The following is a 19,548-nucleotide window of genomic DNA, read 5'->3' as shown; positions in this document are numbered from 1 at the left end:
GAGGAAAGAAAGAATTATTTAGATACTTTTCTGTCTACTAGCATTTATTTCATATAATTTAAATAACTTTGATATATAAACATAAGATATAATTCAAAGCTGTTTGATTGTTTCGTTCATCTATTGCCATTCTAAGAAATAAGGTAAAAATTATATTGACAAGTCTTTTGTATCTTTTTCTTATTTAGAAATTATTTAGGCATCCAAAGAGAATTTGTTGATTAACTTAATCATTTGCCTAAGGTCTTAAAGTTAGTTAAAGGTCATAAAATTATATTTTAATTAACACATTAAATCCTTATGATTTGTAGCAATGTAAGAATTTTATAAAATTAAAACTTTAAAAAGGCATGCATTATTATCACTCATTTTAGTTGAATACAATTTTATATGTATAATTTTAAATTTTACACATTATAGAAATAGTGGAATCTTTCTTGACTCATAAAACTGATGTAGGACATTCAGTTTAATCAAAAGAAATTTAACCCTGGCTTTGTACAAATCAAAATATTGTGCTGACAATTGTTTTTATATTATACTAGTTTGTTAAACACTCTGAATCATGCCGAAAATGTTATCTTCTTTTAACCTGAAGATAATACCCTTTCTTCTTTTCTCATAACTGAAATAGTAAGGGCTGTTATGCAAATATACTTTTAGTGTTCACAAACAGAAACATATTTTAATAAATTTTTATTTCAGACATTTTGACTGTTCATCTGGACTAGATATTCCTAGAATGTGTACATGAAAAGCGAATGACTCTTTTGATCAGGTAATCAGTAATTTCCTAAGAAAAGAAAAAAGAAAGGAAAAGGAATTGAAAAAAAAAGAAAATGGAGCCTGCTTCAGATGAATGTGACATCAACACTGAAAAGGATGTTTATGTTCCCTCTGAAGAGAGGATATAAAGTTTGTATATAGAAAAACAGATTTTGAAATATATGTACACAAAAAAGAGTGACATCCAAATTGTTTTAAATCCTTGGTAATTTTATCAATGTCTGATTTAAAAGCCAGCATTTAATTAACCTTGAAGTATGGAAATAAACAAGGGGACGATCTCCAACATTAAAGGAAAGGATCTCTCTTTTCAAGAATCTTTTCTTTTTTTTTTTTTCCTTCTTCTTCTCCCCAAAGCCCCCCAGTGTACAGTTGTATATTCTAGTTGTAGGTCCTTCTAGTTTCGTAGACAATCTCTTCTTGAAGCTTTCTCCACTTTTTGTTCTAAAGTGCCTCTTAAGTAAACAATCTTGTTTATTGTCAAAAGTTCTCCAAAGTGGCCATTTCTTTTCTTTCTTTCTTTCTTCCTTCCTTCCTTGTGACGAAAGTTGGCCCTGAGCTAGCGTCTGTTGTCAATCTTCCTCTTTTTGCTTGAGGAAAATTGTCACTGAGCTAACATCTATGCCAATCTTCCTCTATTTTGTACGTGGGATGCTGCCACAGCATGGCTTGATGTGTGGGTCCATGCCTGGGATCCAAACCCATGAACCCCAGGCTGCCAAAGTGGAGCACCTGAACTTAACCACTATGCCACTGGGCTGGCCCCCGAAGTGGCCATTTCAATTCCAAATTTTCCCTGGTGAAGTTGTGCAAGTAACAGAGATAAGCAGGCACATTTGTGTTACCATGAGAAAAGCTGAAGGAAACAGTTCTTGGGCCTGGAAGAGGAGTAGTCTTAGGTTGAGGTTCAGAGGTGTAAAGATGGTACTTATCTGGACTTCTGTTTTTGGAATTTGGGCAAAGGAAATTGTTTCCAATTAGGGCTTAAAAATCTAAACAAAGCAGTTCTCAGGGTCACAAAGATAAGACAAAAAGTCCTTCCAAGTCTTGAAATGATGACCTGCCACAAAGTTTATCCAAAGGACAAAATTTGTTCAAAGAATGCCAGTCCTTCTAAACTCTCAGCCCGTGGGGCAGCTGGAGCATGGACTTATGAGGCCTTTGCTTGTCCTTTCCTTACAGACTTTTCCTCTTATAGACAAACAACATTCAAGACAGACAGACCATGGAATGGGTCTTAGAAAGCTAGAAAATGATTGTTGCAATTTACAGATTTACAAATCTGATCAGTAACTAAAATGTCTCAGAGGACTTATTCCTAGGAAAACAAAATAAACAGCAGCTGAAGGTTTTCAGCAAAGTATGGGAGCTCAGTTCAGTGTGAACTTATCTCCAGCCACGAACATGGGTCTCAGATGTGTGTGCTATTACTGAGTTGAGATACTTGTTGAAGGCAGCAAAGAGTTCACACGAAACTCCATTTTTGTCAGCGTCCCCCAGCCAAAGATCACCAGAAACACACTTGTAATGGACCAAGTTGGTTTTATTACTCATTGCAACAAGGCTTCCGAGAGCCTTCTACCATCTTCCTTTGGATCATCTCTCCAGGCGTACGGTGTGCACAGGTTGGGGAGGAATGCTGTTTGTGGGGAAGGGGATCTTTCACAACAATGACAAAAAAGGCCCTAAACACAAGAATTATTGAGTAGTTCTTTCTAGATAGAATTCTGCAGTTATGCTAGGGTATGCTGCTGAAACCACATTTTTTTTAAATTAAACTTTTCATTTTGAGATAGAGATTCTCATGCAGTTTTCAAGAAATAATAGAGAAATCCTTTGTCTCCTTTCTCCCAATGGTAACATCTTACAAAACTCTAGGATAATATTACAACCAAGATATTGACATTGATACAGTTATGATACAGAGCATTTCTTTCTTTTTTATTTTTTAAGGAAGATTAGCCCTGACTTAACATCTGCTGCCAATCATCCTCTTTTTGCTAAGAAAAATAGACCTTGAGGTAACATCCGTGCCCGTCTTCCTCTACTTTATATGTGGGAAGGCTGCCACAGCATGGCTTGATAAGTGGTGCCGTGTCTGCACCTGGAATCGGAACTGGCGAACCCTGGGCCACCGAAGCGGAGTGCGTGAACTTAACCACTGCACCACTGGGCCGGCCCCAATACAGATCATTTCTATCACAAGGATTCCTCAAGCCACCCTTTTATAGCCACATCCACTTCCCTCCCATCCTCAGTACCTTCTTAATCCCTGACAACTGCTAATCTATGTTCTCCATTTCTGTAATTTTGTCATCTTAAGGACATTATATAAATGGAATCATACTGAATATAATCTTTTGAGATTAACTCTTTTTTTCACATTGCATAATTCCCTGGAGTCTTATCTTAGTTATTTCAGGTATCAATGGTTCTCTCCTTTTCATCAAGTAAACATAGTTTATTTATCATTGAAAGACATCTGGCTTGTTTCCACATTTCTACTGTAAATAAAGCTGCTATAAATATCCTTGTATAAGTTTTCACTTCCCTGGGATAAACAGTTACTGGATAGAATGATGATTGCATGTTTGATTTTCCAAGAAACTGCCAAATTGTTTTCCAAAATAAGCGCATCATTTTGCGTTCTCTCCAGCAATGTGAGTGATCTGATTTCTCTGTATTTGGTGTTGTCACTATTTTTTATTTTAGGCATTCTGATAGGTGTGTAGTGATATCTCATTGTAGTTATAGTTTGCATTTCCCTAATGGCTAATGCTGTTGAACAACTTTTCGTGTACTTATTTGTTATTTCTGAAATATCTGTTTATGTCTTTTGCCAATTTTCTAACGGAATTTCTTGTTTGTTTTTAACTGTTGAGTTTTGAGAGTTCTTTATATATTCTAGATACCAGTCCTTTGTCAAATACGTGGTTTGCAAATATTCTCTTCCAGTCTGTAGGTTATCTTTTCACCCTCTTTACGGGCCTTTTACAGAACAAGTTTTTCATCTTGATGAAGTCATGTTTATCAATTTTTCTTTTTATGGATTGTGTTTTTTATCTTAAATCTAAGAACTCTCTGCCTAGTCCTGGATCCCAAAGATTTTCTCCTATGCTTTTTTTTCTGAATTTTTTATAGTTTTACATTTTCCATTAGTCCATGATCCGATTTAGTTCATTTTTGTATAAGATGTGAGGTTTAGGCCAAGATTTTTTCTTTTGCCATGGGTATCCAATTGTTCCAGCACCTCCAAAAAAGACTATCGTTCCTCCATTGAATCATTTTTGTACCTTTGTCAAAAATTAGTTGGGTGTATTTATGTGAGTCTGTTTCTAGGTTCTCTGTTTTGTTCCATTGATTTACATGCCTATCCCTTTAATACCACACAGTCTTGATCACTTTAGCTATAAAATTAAGTTTTGAAATTGGGTAGATTGAGTCTTCCCACTTTATTCTTCTTTTCCAAAATGTTTTAGCTATTCTAGTTCCTTTGTCTTTCCACATAAATTTTAAAATAATCTTGTCTATATTTACAAAAAAGTCTTACAAGGATTTTATTAGGAATTCCATTAATCCTGTATATCAATTTGGAGAGAATTGACTTCTTTATTCTGTTGAGCCTTCCAATCCAAGAACATGGTAGGTGTCTCCATTTATTTAGTACTTTGATTTCTTTCATCAGCATTTTGTAGTTTTCAGCATATAAATCCTATGTGTGTCTTGTTAGAGTTACACTTACACGTTTTATTTTATTTTTGAATGGCTGCAAAATGGTACTGTATTTTTAGTTTCAGTGTGTCCATATGTTCATTGCTAGTATATAGAAACACAGTTGATTTTTGTATATTTATCTTGTATCCTGTGACTTTGATGAATTCACTTGTTACTTCTATGACTTTTTCTTTGTACATTCCTTGAGATGTTCTACGTAGACAATTGTCATCTGCAGACAGAGAGTGTTTTATTTCTTCCTTTCTGATCCATGTGATGTTTATTTCCTTCTTTGCCTTATTTCACTGGCTCAGACTTACAGCACTATGTTGAACAAGAGCAGTGAGAGTAGACATGCTTTCATTGTTCCCAATTTTAGGGGGACGGCATTCAGTCCTTCACCACTAAGTATGTTAGCTGTCAGCTTTTTGTAGATGATTTTTATCAAGCTGAGGCAGTCCCTCTCTACTCCTCTGTTTCTGAGAGTTTTGATCATGAATGGATGTTGGATTTTGTCAAATGCTTTTTCTACATTGATTGATATGATTGTGTGAGTTTTCTTCCTTAGCCTGTTTATGTGAATTACATTGACTTTTTAAAATATTGAACCAGCCTTGAATCCATGGTGTATACTTAGTCATGGTGTATAGTTCTTTTTGTTTATTGCTAAATTCTGTTTGCTGCTATTTTACTGAGAGATTTTTGCATCTATATTCATAAGAGATACTGGTCAATAGTCTTTTGTTTTGTTTTATACTGTCTTTGCCTGGTTTTGATATCAGGGTAATACTGGCTTTATGAAATAAATTGGGATGTATATCCTTCTCATATATTTTCTGGAAGAGATGGTATGGAATTGGTGTTCATTCTTATTTAAATATTTGGTAGAATTCTCCAGTGAAACCATCTGGACCTGGAGATTTCTTTTTCAAGAATTTTAAATTAAAAATTTAATTTTCTTAATGGTTCAAATTATTATTATTATCCTTTTGATGTTTGCAGTATCATAATGATATCCCTTGTTTCATTCCTGATAATAGTAATTTGTGTTTGCTCTATTTTTTCTTTTGTCAGTCTTGCTAGAAGTTTGTCAATTGCGTTGATTTTTTCAGAGAAATAGTTCTTTGTTTTGTTGATTTTTGTCTCTTTTTCTGTTTTCAATTTCTTTGATTTCTGCTTTTATCTTTATTAACTCCTTTCTTTTGCTTGCTTTGGGTTTATTTCATTCTTTTATTTTAGCTTCTTGTGATGGGAGCTTAGATGATTGATTTCAGACTTTTGCTTTTGTAATGTATGCATTTAGTGTTATACGGTTCCCTCTCAGCTCTATTTTTGCTGTATCTTACAAATTTTGATATGTTGTATTTTCATTTTCATTCAGTTCAATATTTATTTTGGTTTCCCTTGAAATTTCCTCTTTGACCCATGGATTATTTAGAACTGTGTTGCCTAGTTTCCAAGTGTTTGGAGATTTTCCTGTTATCCTTCTGCTGTTGATTTCTAATTTGATTCCATTATAGTTACAGAGCACACTCTGTATGATTTCAACTCTTTTAAATCTGCTGAGTTTGTTTTATGGCCCAGGATGTGGTTTCTCTTGGTATATGTTCTGTAAGCACTTGGGAAGAATGCATATTCTGCTGTTATTGGATGAAGTATTCTAAAATGTCAATTAAGTCCTGTAGGTTGATGGTGTTTTTGAGTTTTTCTATATCCTTGCTGAGTTTTTGTCTATTTGTTCTATCAGTTATTGAGAGAGGGTGTTGAAGTTACCAATTATAACTGTGGATTTGTCTATTTCTCCATTCAATTCTATCAGTCTTTACTTCACATATTTTGCAACTCTGTTGTTTGGTGCATACACATTTAGAATTCGTAAGTCTTCTTGGTGGATAAACTCTTTTATCATTATATAATGTCCCTCTCGGTCTCTAGTAATTTTCTTTGTTCTGAAGTTTAGCTGATATTAAGAGCTACTCCTGATTTCCTTTGATTAATGTTTCATGGCATGTATGTTTTTCATCCTTTTTCTTTCAATTTGCTGGTGCTGTTATTTGAAGCGATTTCTTGTAGACAGCACACAATTGGGTCATACGTTTTTTATATTCCAGTCTGCCAATCTATCTTTTAAATGGTATATTTAAGCTATTTATATTTAGTGCAATTATTGGTTTGTTAGGGATATGTCTGCCATTTTATTTTATCTTTGTTTGTATTATCTATTTCTTTTCCTGCCTTCCTGTTGGTTATCTGAACACTTTTTGGGGGGGGGGGGGTGGTGAGGAAGATTGTCCCTGAGCTAACATCTGTGCCAGTCTTCCTCCATTTTATATGTGGGACGCTACCTCAACATGGCTTGATGAGCAGTATGTAGGTCCCTGTCCTGGATCTGAACCCACAAAGCCTGGGCAGCCAAAGCAGAGCTCATAAACTTAACCACGACACCACTGGGCCAGCCCCTGAATGCTTTTTAAAAATTCCACCTTGATTTATCTCTAGTATTTTTGAGTGTATCTTTGTGTATATCTTTTGAGTAACTGCTCCAGGTATTACATTAGAGAAACATGATTTGTCACAGTCTATTGGCATCATCATTTTACCAGTTCAAGTGAAGTGTGGAAACCTTATCTCCTTTATATTCCTTTACACTCCCCTATTTATAATATAATTATCTTTAAAAATTCCTTTACATCCATTTAGAACCACATCAGATGGTGTTATAGCTTTTATTTCAATCATCAAATATAACTTAGACTCAAAAATAGAAGGAAAGCCTGTTATATTTACCCATGTTTTTTGCTTATCATGTTCTTTCTTCTTTTTTTTTTTTTTTCTGAGGAAGATTAGCCCTGAGCTAACTACTGCCAATCCCCCCCTTTTTGCTGAGGAAGACTGGCCCTGAGCTAACATCCATGCCCATCTTCCTCTACTTTATACGTGGGACGCCTACCACAGCATGGCTTTTTGCCAAGCAGTGCCATGTCCACACCCGGGATCTTAACCAGCAAACCCTGGGCCACCAAGAAGCGGAACCTGCGAACTTAACTGCTGTGCCACTAGGCCGGCCCCCTCATGTTCTGTCTTTTTTTCTCATATTCCAAGGTTCCTTCTTTTATTAAGTCCTTTCTGTTTAGAGAACTTCTTTTAGTCATTCTTTTAGGGCAGTCTGCTGACAACAAATTCTCCTAGTTTTCCATCATCTGAGACTGCCTAGATTTCTCCTTCATACCTGAAGGATATTTTTGCTAGCTATAGGACTCTAGGTTGGCAGGTCTTTTCTTTCAGCATTTGAAAAATGTTGTGCCACTTCCTTCTGTCTTCCATAGACTTTGATGAGAAATCTGCCGTCCACCAGATTTAGACTGCACTGTCGCAGGGCACTCATGTCGACATGGGCACCAGGCTAACAGTTCCCTAAATTTGAGGTTTTAGCTTCACCAAATAAATTAATGTTTATTCTGCATTCTAGAAATTTATCATGAAATGTAATGGAGCATATAGTAATGACCTAGCCAATATTTTTGACTCAAGTTTCAAAGAAAAACTAATATTTCTCTCTGTTTCATTAAAACCTGGAAACACATAAGTGGTAAGCAGGAAGTAACTTTTTGTGTCTGTTTCTTTTTAATCTAGTATGGAAAGAAAACTTATGTCCTCAGTTCCATCTGTCTCCTCATCAGAAACAGAACCCAATGGCACCTTCAGCAGTAATGACAGCCACAGGAACTGCACAATTGAAAACTTCAAGAGAGAATTTTACCCCATCATATACCTGATAATATTTGTCTGGGGAGCCTTGGGAAATGGCTTTTCCATATATGTTTTCCTGCAGCCTTATAAGAAATGCACATCTGTGAATGTTTTCATGCTAAACCTGGCCATTTCAGATCTCTTGTTCACAAGCACACTGCCTTTCAGGGCTGACTATTACCTCAGAGGCTCCAATTGGATATTTGGGGACCTGGCCTGCAGAATTATGTCTTATTCCCTATATGTCAACATGTACAGCAGCATCTATTTCCTGACTGTGCTGAGTGTTGTGCGTTTCCTGGCAACTGTTCACCCCTTCCGGCTCCTCCATGTCACCAGCATCAGAAGTGCCTGGATTCTATGTGGGATCATATGGATCTTTATTATGGCTTCGTCAGCAGTACTTCTGAAGAATGGCTCTGAGCAAGACGGTAATGTCACATTATGCTTAGAGCTGAATCTGAATAAAGTCATTAAACTACAGGCCTTGAACTACCTCGCCTTGGTGGTGGGCTTCCTGCTGCCATTCTGCACACTCAGCATCTGTTACCTGCTGATCATTCGAGCCCTGTTAATGGTGAAAGTCTCAGAAACAGGGCTGCGGGTTTCTCACAGGAAGGCACTAACCACTATCATCATTTCCTTAGTCATCTTTCTCCTGTGCTTCCTGCCCTATCACGTACTGAGAACCCTCCACCTGGTCATGTGGGAGGTGGGTACATGCATAGACTGGCTACATAAAGCTGTGGTCATCACACTGGCCTTAGCAGCAACCAACAGCTGCTTCAACCCTTTGCTCTATTACTTTGCTGGGGAAAATTTTAAGGACAGACTAAGGTCTGCAGTCAGAAAATGTCATCTGCAGAAGATAAAGTGCAGCTTTCCTGTCTGTGTATGGTTGAAAAAGGAAACAAGAGTGTAAGGGGTTACTAGGTGAGGCCCATTCTCATATCCTTGTGTCCACCTTCATTCACACGTAGTCTCCAAATACCTTGTATTTAAACCATTCCTAACAAAGGTCAATTCTCAACATTTACTTGACCATGATTTTTGTTAATAAGACCTACTTCAAAAATTTCATTAGGTGTATTTTCAGTGGTTGAGTCTAAATGAGGAATGAAAAGGAAAAATTCCTACTAGACTCTTGCAATCTGTCAGACTTGGAAAAAATGCCAGGCACAGTGGGTGCTACTTTTCATCAGGTACTGTACCAGATTTCTGGTCCACCAGGCATTCTAAATTCTTAACTTTAAGACAACCCCAACTTCCCCAGTTGCTCAAGTTCCTCTTCCCTCTTCAATCCCTGGAGATATAATCAATTAACAAAGCTATGGGAGGTCCCAGAGCAGATAAGAAAAGCATCCTAAGAATTCAGAGGAAAGATTTTGACTGTGAAGAAGAAGGCTACCCTCTAACAAAGCAGAGTCAAGATCCCAAACAAGAACAGTGAGAGAGAAAGGGAGAGAAGAACTGGGGCAAGAGAGAGCCGGTGAGAAGTAGAGAGGAGAATGAATTTCATTTCATGCTGGGAGAGGGGCTCTAGCACATTGGAGGCAAGAATGTTCCCTTTGCCTCTCTCTTCCTGGGGCTTAGGAAGGAGAGGAAGAGTAGGAGGAGGATCTGGGGCATTGCTCTAGGGGATGGAGGGATTGTGTGTGGAACAGGGGAGAGGAAGGACCAATTTTACTCTTGAGATTTGGGTTTGGACTGACTTCACTGCAGTTTTCACTCCTGCCCACTAATCCACTGGGATGGCAGCTAGAATAAAGGAGGTGGCTCTAAGAGTTAGTTGGGCACTCAGTGAGAGGGTGCGGTGGAGAGCAAGCTGCAAAGGTTGTTGTACCCCTGAAATTCTATTAACAATTTGGTGGAACATGAGTAGGGCGGTGCTGCCTTCTTTTTTTGAGAGAGTGGAGAATAGCACTGGATAATGGGAGGGAGGTCATTTCTGTCCACTGAAACAAAGCTAAGGATACTAAGGACACTACCAACTACTACCACGTTGACCACTGTACTGCAACAACTGAGTGCCTCTGCATGCTGGGCAGACTCGGCCAGGCACTTTACATTCATTAATCCCATTTCACCCTCACACCAAAGCCCTGTTTCCATTTTACAGATGAAGAAACTGAAGTTTGGAGAAATTAAGAAACTTGTTCAAGTTCACACATCTCGTAAGAGTTTTAAAACCTCTGTGCAGAAGCATTGACTGGGTGCTGTTCCCACCACTCCCCCTGCAAACTTCCAGGAAGATTGGTTGAGAGTCTGAGTGAGAGCTCCTTTCCTCTGCCAGCAACCCACCCCTCCTCACTCTCATTAGAAGACTGAGGTTTTCTCTGTGGAGTTGCTGACCCCAGGCACAGTGGAGGGTGGGAGGAAGGTGGTGTTCTGAACCTGGAGAGGGACTAAGTGAAAGTCTTCCCAGTAAACAAAGACTCCAGTGCTCTTCCCTTACTTGGCTCCAGAAAGCTGACAGACAGACTCAGAGCCTGCAGGACCTTCCTCTGGGGGATCTGCCAACCCAAGAAAAAAGACCCACAGATACAGGCCGTTGGGGATTCTCCAGCACAAAAGCTGGGTGCCTGCCCAACACCTACCTGACGGGGAAGCCTCCAAGGCAACTAACCCCTTCCACTCGCAGAGGGCAGCTAATCCACCTGCTAGAACCTCTCTTAATTATCAACAGCAGATGACGACTCCACATTGGAGGGAAAGGCCCGAACATGAAAAGCACCAACAAATAAATGACAGGGTAGATAGAGACATTTCGGTGTGAAAGTTCTCAACGTCTTTATCACCCTTTCACTTCTTCTCAGAAAGTTCCTGGAGGATGTTCTCCTCCAAAAGAAGAGATTAAGCCAAGATAAAGGAAAACATGGCGTTTAGGAAGCAAGGAATCCAACATGGGAGAAACATGAAGAGAATTCCCAGGGTGTTGGTATGCTGTAAAAAAGCAAGAAACCAATTGATTTGCACACATTGGAGAGCTTGGGATGAGCTAGTGATAAATACACAGAGAAATAAGCAAAAAAAAAAAAAAAAAAATGGATAATGCAATTCTTAAATGCTAGGTAAAAAGAAACTGTTGTATAAGAGAGGAAATATAACCATAGTACACTACAAGGCTCAACTGTGAATAATATTTACGTAGAGAATAATGTAAATAGCAAAACACTGTAATATAACTTTTTTTGAGAAATGAGGGGAGAGGATGTGTATGTGGTGGGGGGATGTGTAAGAACCATAAGTCCCTATCTTTCCTCACAGAAAACACACAATAACTAAAGCTAGAGAATGATAAATAGCTGTATAAAAAATGTTATTTAGCAATAAGAGCTAAAGACCAGAAGAAACTGTGAAAAGAATTGACAGAGATTGCCTCCGGAGAGAAGCTGGAGGTGGGAGGAGAGGGTGGGGACTTCTCTTTTCCTTTGAAGAACTCTTTAACTGTCTTGTGACTATGTTTTGCTGAAATAAAAATTAAGTTAAAATGGAATTTTAAAATTTAAATTAATTCTGAATTGAAAAAAAAAAAAAAACATGACAGGGGCCTGGCCCCATGGCTAAGTGGTTAAGTTCACACACTCTGCTTTGGTGGCCCAGGGTTTGACCGGTTCGGATCCTGGGCTCAGACATGGCACTGCTCATCAGGCCACGTTGGGGCGGCGTTCCACATGCCACAGGTAGAAGGACCGACAAATATACAACTATATACTGGGGGAATTCGGGGAGAGAAAAAGCAGAAAAAAGAAAAGAAAAGATTGGCAACTGTTGTTAGCTCAGGTGCCAATCTTTGAAAAAAAAAAACAAATGATGACAAGAAAGGCCACCAGAGGTGGAAATTGAACCCTGACAGGAGAAAGAAAGCAGGGAAGGACTAGACTTGGATTTGGGCCCCTGAGGGACATCCACCCAGACCTGCCGTGGGAGGGGAGTCTCCTCTTGGGGTGAGGGGAGTCACTTCCTGGCGTCAGAGGTGGTTTGGTATGTCAGGATGTTTTTAGTTGCAAGTAACAGGAAATGCAGCTCCAACTGTCTTACACAATAACCATCTCATGTAACTAAAACATACAAACGGAGGTCAGACTTCAGGTCCTATTCAACCAGGGCTTCTCTATGAGCCTTCTTCTCCGGCTACTGGCTTGGTTCCAGGGCTGAATCTCATTGTAGGAACAGGCTGATTGCAAGTAGCCTGAGGCGACATGCTTCCCTGCTTGTATCCAGGACAAGAAAAGGTATTTCCTGCCTAAGTCATCTAACAAAAGTCATGGGCTTCCTTTCGATGGGACCTACTCAGATTACACACCGGCTCCTACACTAAACCAAGGAAAAAGGGATTGCTCCCACCAAATGAGAGTCAACAGAGTCTACACCTGGCTGGGCTTAAACCCACTGAAATCTCAGGGGAGAGAGGTGAAAGGGGGCCTGCAGAGACCACATATTCTGTACTGCAAGTGAGGTGGGAAGAGAACTGTCTGCTAGCCAGGCATCCCTGCGCTGCGTCGTCAGGACCTAAGTAGCAGGCCCAGCAGCTGAGGAGGGTGGAAGGACAGATCGGCTCCAGGATTAAGGATGAAAGCTAAATTAGAAGTTTATAATGTGAAGTCATAGAAATCTCAACAACTTTCCAAGATAAAGCTGGGAATAACTGAGAGCAACCTAGGTCCTTGAGATGAGCAGTAATAGGGAGTTGTGAGTTACTAGTGTCTTTAAGTCCATGGGGTGAGGGGTGTGTGTACGAAAGAGAGAGAGAGAGACTAAGACCTTAATGACTTATTTTTCCTTTTTCCAAGACTTCTCCTTTTTCCAGGCAGGGCGAAGCATCTCACTTGGCGAAGAGTCCTTGAGGAAGAGGACGTGAACTCTTTCTGTGCCAAAGTGAAAGCCCAGGGCATTCAGGGGTTTTAGATACAGTTCTTTTGTTTGAGAGATTAGGTATCCCCTCAAGAAAGTACATAAATTATTCAACTGGGAGAAAGGAATTTTGCTGTGTAAATTTCAGTAGCATCCTGGAACTGTGCTTTTTCAGTGAGGAACTAAGAAGCAAATGCCATTATATTTTGTAACTATTTTAAATGACCAATTTGCTATTTTAGATTTAATTAAGTTGATTTGGAATTTATTCTGAAGTAGAGATGATGTCAAACTGGCCAAAAATGGGTTAGGAGGGGAGATCGGCAAGGGAGATGGCTTTCTATAGAGAATTCATTTTTCTTCTTGGAAAAGAGCTTGAATAGAGACCCTGTTAGGGGAGAATGGGGGTGGAGTGGGTCACCCAGGGGATGTGGGGATGGGAGATCCTTCTTCTAAGGGCGTTTCATCCCCAAGTAGATGGAGGCAGCTACTTGAGTCTAATAAAAGCCACAAGGAGAAATATAATGAGAGAGGACTTGTTAAAAAGTTAATGTGTTTCAAAGCTCTAATAAGTAAAAAGAGTATGGCCCCATAAGAATCCACAAAGAGATCAAAGAAACACAGACTGGAAATGAAGGCTAATTTACATGGGGAACTGGAAAGGTCTCAGAAGTGTTAGCTGTATGACGTGCTGAGGAGGCTGAATTCTAAGCCAAGGGACCTCCACCCCCTCCCCTGCTCCTCTGCCCCCAAAGATCCTTGCCTTCCAAGTGTTCAGTGGACATAGCAGGGCCTGGTGGACATAAAAGGAACCTGCAGCCTGGGTCTGTGGACCAGCGTGGACCAGTGGCTGATGACTAGAGGGGCCTCTCTGATGTGCTGGCTCATGTAGGAGCTCAGGACCTTTGCATAACCCTCAAGTTGGAGGAAAAAAAACTACTGCATACTGCTCATATTAGAGAACCCTTGTAATGATTAAGACTGAATTTTCCATTAGCCTTGTGGGATGGGTGCTTAAAGTCTGGCATAAACTAATTTTCCTAAAGTTAAACACGATGCTTTCTTTATTCACAAGATCTTTCATACAAACAAAATGTGCAAATTAAAGAAGAAGAAAATTGTTACCTCTGTTCTTACTCCCTCGCCTAAAGAAATAGAATCTTACCAGTACTTTCTCACTCGTTTATGTGCCCTTGATCCTAGAGGTAACCACTATTCCGAATTTTGTGTTAGTGATTCTTTTGCTTTTATTTATGATTTTACCACATAAATGTATCTCCAGGCAAAATATTATTTAGTTGTGGATGTTTTTGCACTTTCTATAAACGGCATAATATAGTAACTATTTTTTTTCCCACTCAGCTTTATCTTTTTGAGGTTCAAGCACGATACTTCTGCTTGTGTGAGTGCAGCACAATTTAATCATCCATACTTCTGTTAATGGAGACGGTTATTGTCAGCCTTTGGCTGTCAGGAACAATGCTCCCATGAATGTTCTCACACATATCTCTCAGTGCACGCGTGTAATAGCTTCTCCAGATTATACAGTTAGGAACGTGTCCATAATCAACATTTCTAGATAATACCTAACTCTCTTCCAAATTGGTTTTACCAATTCACAGCCCTGTGCAGAGTATATGAGAATTCCCGGGGAGCTACCTCCTTAGAAGCCTTTGAGACGGTCACTTTTAACCTATTCCAACCTGGAGAGTTTCAAGTGACTTTCACTGTCGCTTTCATGTAAATAAAACTTGGAGATTAATTACCAATAAACTCTCACGAAATGAAATCCTAAAGATGGTACTTTGGATAAAAGAAAAATGATAACAATGGAAAGTCAGAAGTGCAAGAAGGAATAGTAAACAAAGATACAGATAAATACATAAGTAAATAAAAAATTCTGGGTTGACTGTCTTCTGCTTTTTGTTGTTGCTAACAAGAAGTCAGTTGTCTAATTGTTATTCTTATAATAATAATAGCTAACTATAGTGCCTATTAATGTTGGGCACTCTTCTAGGAAATGTGTACGCATTTTTCATATAATACAAGAAACTGAAGTGTTATTAATCATATTTTACAGATGAGGAAACTGAATCATAGAGAGGTGAAGCAACTTGCCAAAATGTACTTGCAAGTGATAGAGCCGGAATTGAAACCCAGCCAGTGTAGTTCCAAAGCTCGTGTTCTCACCAGCTACATTTGACACTGTCCTATCTTAAACTCTTATTTCCTGCACTAAACTACAGTGTGATACTGCTTCATAGACAAGCTGATTTCCTATCTGGTTGGCCTTAAGATTTGACAAATAAAAATGGCAAGTAATAGGATATATTGGAATATATGAGGGAGCCATTTGGTGTAAACCTAATTCGACCTGACCTTGTCTTTCCAAAAGGGCCTGACCCAGGCCGTTGAGCATGCATTGTATATCTGCTTTAGATATTCCCTATGGCAAGAGCAAAGGCCCTTGACATAAAGGTGCAACTTCCCTTCCCCTCCCAACATTGATGTCTCCTTAAGGATTAAGTATCTTTCCTTAGGCTAGAAACTGATTGCTGCGCTCACCTGTGACCGCCCAGCTTGAGACAACAGACTTGCCTCCTGCCATGCCCTCTGAGATAGCAGACCCACTACCTGCTGTGTCCATCAAGTGCTGTGCCGACAGGGCAATCTTGTGACTATTGTGGGAGGGACATTTCAATCATATGTGAAACACCCTCTTTGAGGGTATATAACCACCCTGTGTACCCTCACTTCTTTGGAGTGCTCTGTTCCTTTGTGGAAAGACTCTCCCGGGTTATAATCCTAAGATTTAAGCTCAGAATAAACTCACCCAAATTTTCCTTTATAGATTGGTTATGGATTATTTTCGTCGACAGATTTCTCTTTGTCTTTCGTGTTCTGAAATATTACTATGCTCTATTGAGGTAAAGATTTCTTTTTAATTATCTTTACCTGGATTCAGCTGTGTCTGATCCATTGTTAAACCCATGTTTTGTATTTTTTATTTCAATTATTCTACTTTTCATTTCTAGGAATGCGGTTTTTTTTTCAAAGTGGCATAGTTGTAATTTATAGTGTCTTGCTCTTCTCAATCTCTCCAAGCCTGTTCTTCATTTCTTGAAATATGCGTATTTTATACTCTGTGTCTAATAATTTCATCATGAAGTCTGTCCCAGTCTGATTTCCCTGTCTATCATTTCTGCTGCCTCTCACCCATGGTGAGTTGGTATGTTTCATGTTTTTTAACTGTGAGCCCCTATTCTTTGGAACTATATCAGTAGGAATTTTTTTCTTTTGAGGAAGATTAGCCCTGAGCTAACATCTGTGCCCATCTTCCTCTACTTTATATGTGAGACACCTGCCACAGCATGGCCTAATAAGGCATAAGGGGTACGTAGGTCTGTGCCCAGGATCCAAACTTGTGAACCCTGGGCCACAGAAGTAGAGCGTATGAACTTAGTTACTACTGCACCTGGCCAGCCCCTATCAGTAGGAATTTTTTGAGGCTTATGTTGACTTTCTTCAAGAAAGGTTTTGCATTTATTTCTGCTGGGTTCTTGGATGCATTACAATCCTGGAACCACATTAAATTAAATTCACTACTCAAATTTTTTTTTCACCACATAGGTAGTGCAAATTCTGGCCATAACTGCCTGAAGAATTAGGCTGTGTTTCAAAATTTTCAAGAGAGATATTTTTCCACCTTTATCTAATGGAGGGATCCAGACAGGCAAGGCCCAGGGAAGTTGCACAGGTCTCAGCAGGAGGCAGAATTCATCAGCACAGGATTCATCAGGCCCATCGGACGCCTGCTGGGGAGGAGATGGAAACATAGCAAACTATCACATCATCCAAAGCAGGAAGGAAATGAAACATTTTGGAAGTCATTGAAAGGCAGATTTTATGTTAATTTGAAATAAAATGTTTGGTTAACCTATCGCTCTCTGAGCAACTTCTTGATTTTTCTACATTCAGCATAGACATCCCCTTGGCATATACCACAAGCTCCGAGAGCTCAGGCTTGTTCGAACCGTGCGCTGTCCGACTCATCTCATCGATTACTCGAGTTCTCATTAGGTTCTTGGGTGCTGAGTAAAGCTTCTCTTGACCCTTGTGTCAGTCGCTGTCTCCAAGGACCAGGTTACTTCCTAGAGTGTCCTGTGCTCCAGGCTGGAGTTGCTACCCAGAAATTTGGGATGAACTCGCTCAGGGAACAATGTAATCACTATCGCTTATTGAGTGTGTGGGGACCTGGAATTGGCCACCCCAAGATATGTCTCTTTGGCATCAGGATTATTTGAGGCTGATTGCTTTTGATAAACTGGGACAGGGAAGGAGGCTCTGAGGAATGGAACTTGCCCTTTGTTAGGACACGTTTACATTTGTAAGGTAAATCTCTATCTGTAAAAGGTGCCTCCCTCTCTGTACCAGGAAGAAGAAAGGAGATGACCTTCTCTCTAAAAACTCTTAGTCAATACCAAAGGCAAGGACTTAAATCTGCATTTTATTGTGCTAGTCTGGTAACCTCCTGTAACTGACTTCCCTCCCCCTCCCAACGCTGGCATCTCCTTAAAGATTAAGCATCTTTCTTTAGGCTGGGAACCGATTGCGGCGCTCATCTGTGACCCCCCAGCCCGAGGTAACACACCTGCCACCCTGCGGCGCCCTCTGAGACAGCAGACCTATCTGCCGTTTCCATCAAGAGCTGTGCTGACAGAGCAACTTCGTGACTATTGTAAAAGGGACATTTCAATCACATGTGAAACACCCTGTTTGGGGGTATATATCCACTATGTGCACCCCACTTCTTCGGTGGCCTTTCTTCCTTCAGGAAGAAAGGCCCTGGGCCATGGTTCCTCATAAAGCTTTGTTTAATTTTCTCTTGCTAGTCTGTCTCATGTGAATTTAATTCGTTCTCCGGCCAGACGAACCCCCATTTGGGGAGAGGAAATGTCTTTCTCCCCTACAAGTGCCTAGATCTAAACTGTTTTCCTAGAACGCTAAGAGGTTATTTGCATTTTTCACTCCCATTCTTTCGAGAGTGTAACCCATAGAGTTTTCTAGAGGCTACGTGATGTGTGATATCATAACACTCTGAATACAGAACAGATATTCGAATGCCAGACATTAAAAGATTTGCAGAAAGGGAACACTGTCACTCTTCTAACTAAATATTTTTTTATTTTGAAAATATAGTTATTTTTCATAAAAACATATTTTTAAAATGAACATGTGATGGGCTTATTAATGTTATATTTTTTAACGAAACATTTTCATGAGAAACTTAACTGAAAAGTAAATTTCAGTTTTTAATGTATTAAATATTGATAGAACTCACGTCAGCAAGAGCTCTTTTGAGTCTTCAATAATTTTAAGAGTCTAAAGGGATCCTACAACCAAAATTGATTGCAAACTGCGCGAGGTCACATACTCACCTTTCCAAAGGTACGTTCTCTTTAGTCTTCAGAACGGATCTGTGAGATAAAGGCTTTGATCTCCAGCTCACGGAAGGCGAAAAGGAGGCTCAGAAGAAACCCACACATCTAATAAGAGAGAGATCTGAGATTGAACATGCCCACTTTCTCTGCTCTACTCACTTTTCTGCACTGCCTCCTGACATCCATTGTGGCAAAAGGAAGTTTTCTGTAAGAGAAAGAAACCCACAACAGTTAGCGATTTTGTAAGAAGCAAACTTCACTCTCCAAAGCTTTCTGAAAATTATTCTCTGTGTTACTTTATCTGAAGGGGAGGAAACTAACTTAGTTCAAAGTGACATTTCTCCATCCCTGGCTTAGCCCAGGGTTCCTGCTCCGGGTGTTGCTGGGTCTCTGCTAGGAGGGGTCCTGAGATAAGACGTGGGTCCGCCACATCTGCACAGTGCCCCCTGCTGGCCCCTGTCTGCTCCAGCACTGCTTGGTCAGGTCTGGTGGCCTTAGACACGGCTCCCCTTTCCAGAGGAACACACAGGGACCGGAAGCATCTTACAAAGGTTGGGAATTCCTCCAGCAGCCACCGGTCTTTTATACGAATATGTGAGGCTGCCTTCAACCGTGAACCCTCCCTTGGCATCTCTCCTAGTTTGCAGGTCCACTTTTCTGCATGGTTTCCACACCCAGAGCTCAGAACACACATAAAGAACAGCTTCTCTACTCTTGTCACTTGAGGAGGAAGCCTGGCATGAGCTTTGGACCCACAGAAATCTAGATTTGAATCCAGGCCCTATGACCCGGAGATCAGCAAGTTACTTAATCTTTCTGAGCCCCACTCTTCTCATTTTAAAAATAGAAATGTTTTTCATAACCTGAAGTACTCGGCACAGGGCTGAACAGCGCTGGGTCCTGGTTCCCACTTTGCTCTGGGCTGCAGGAGGAGCTGTCACACTGCAAAAGGAGTCACTGTCACTGAGAGTGACTGTGGGCTGAGTGAAACCTCGCCACACCC

General features: G+C 39.9%; 1 protein-coding gene across 3 annotated transcripts in view; it reads left to right on the top strand.

Annotated features, from left to right (window-relative positions):
• CYSLTR2 (cysteinyl leukotriene receptor 2) overlaps nucleotides 1–17,987 on the top strand; it is a 49,557-nt gene extending 31,570 nt beyond the window's left edge. For 2 of the 3 annotated variants that reach the window (XM_070239708.1, XM_023621586.2), the window contains one exon: nucleotides 8,134–17,987. In XM_070239708.1, the coding sequence (XP_070095809.1) occupies nucleotides 8,135–9,172 (1,038 nt within the window). In that variant the 5' untranslated portion in view covers nucleotide 8,134 and the 3' untranslated portion in view covers nucleotides 9,173–17,987. The remainder of the gene's footprint in view (nucleotides 1–8,133) is intronic. The other variant, XM_070239707.1, reaches the window with a different exon arrangement.
• The last annotated feature ends 1,561 nt before the right edge of the window (nucleotides 17,988–19,548 follow it).

This window comes from Equus caballus, chromosome 17, assembly GCF_041296265.1.
Source record: "Equus caballus isolate H_3958 breed thoroughbred chromosome 17, TB-T2T, whole genome shotgun sequence".
Lineage (NCBI taxonomy): Eukaryota > Metazoa > Chordata > Mammalia > Perissodactyla > Equidae > Equus > Equus caballus.
The sequence above is the reverse complement of the archived record's forward strand: the minus strand, read 5'-3'. Positions and strand labels throughout refer to the sequence as shown.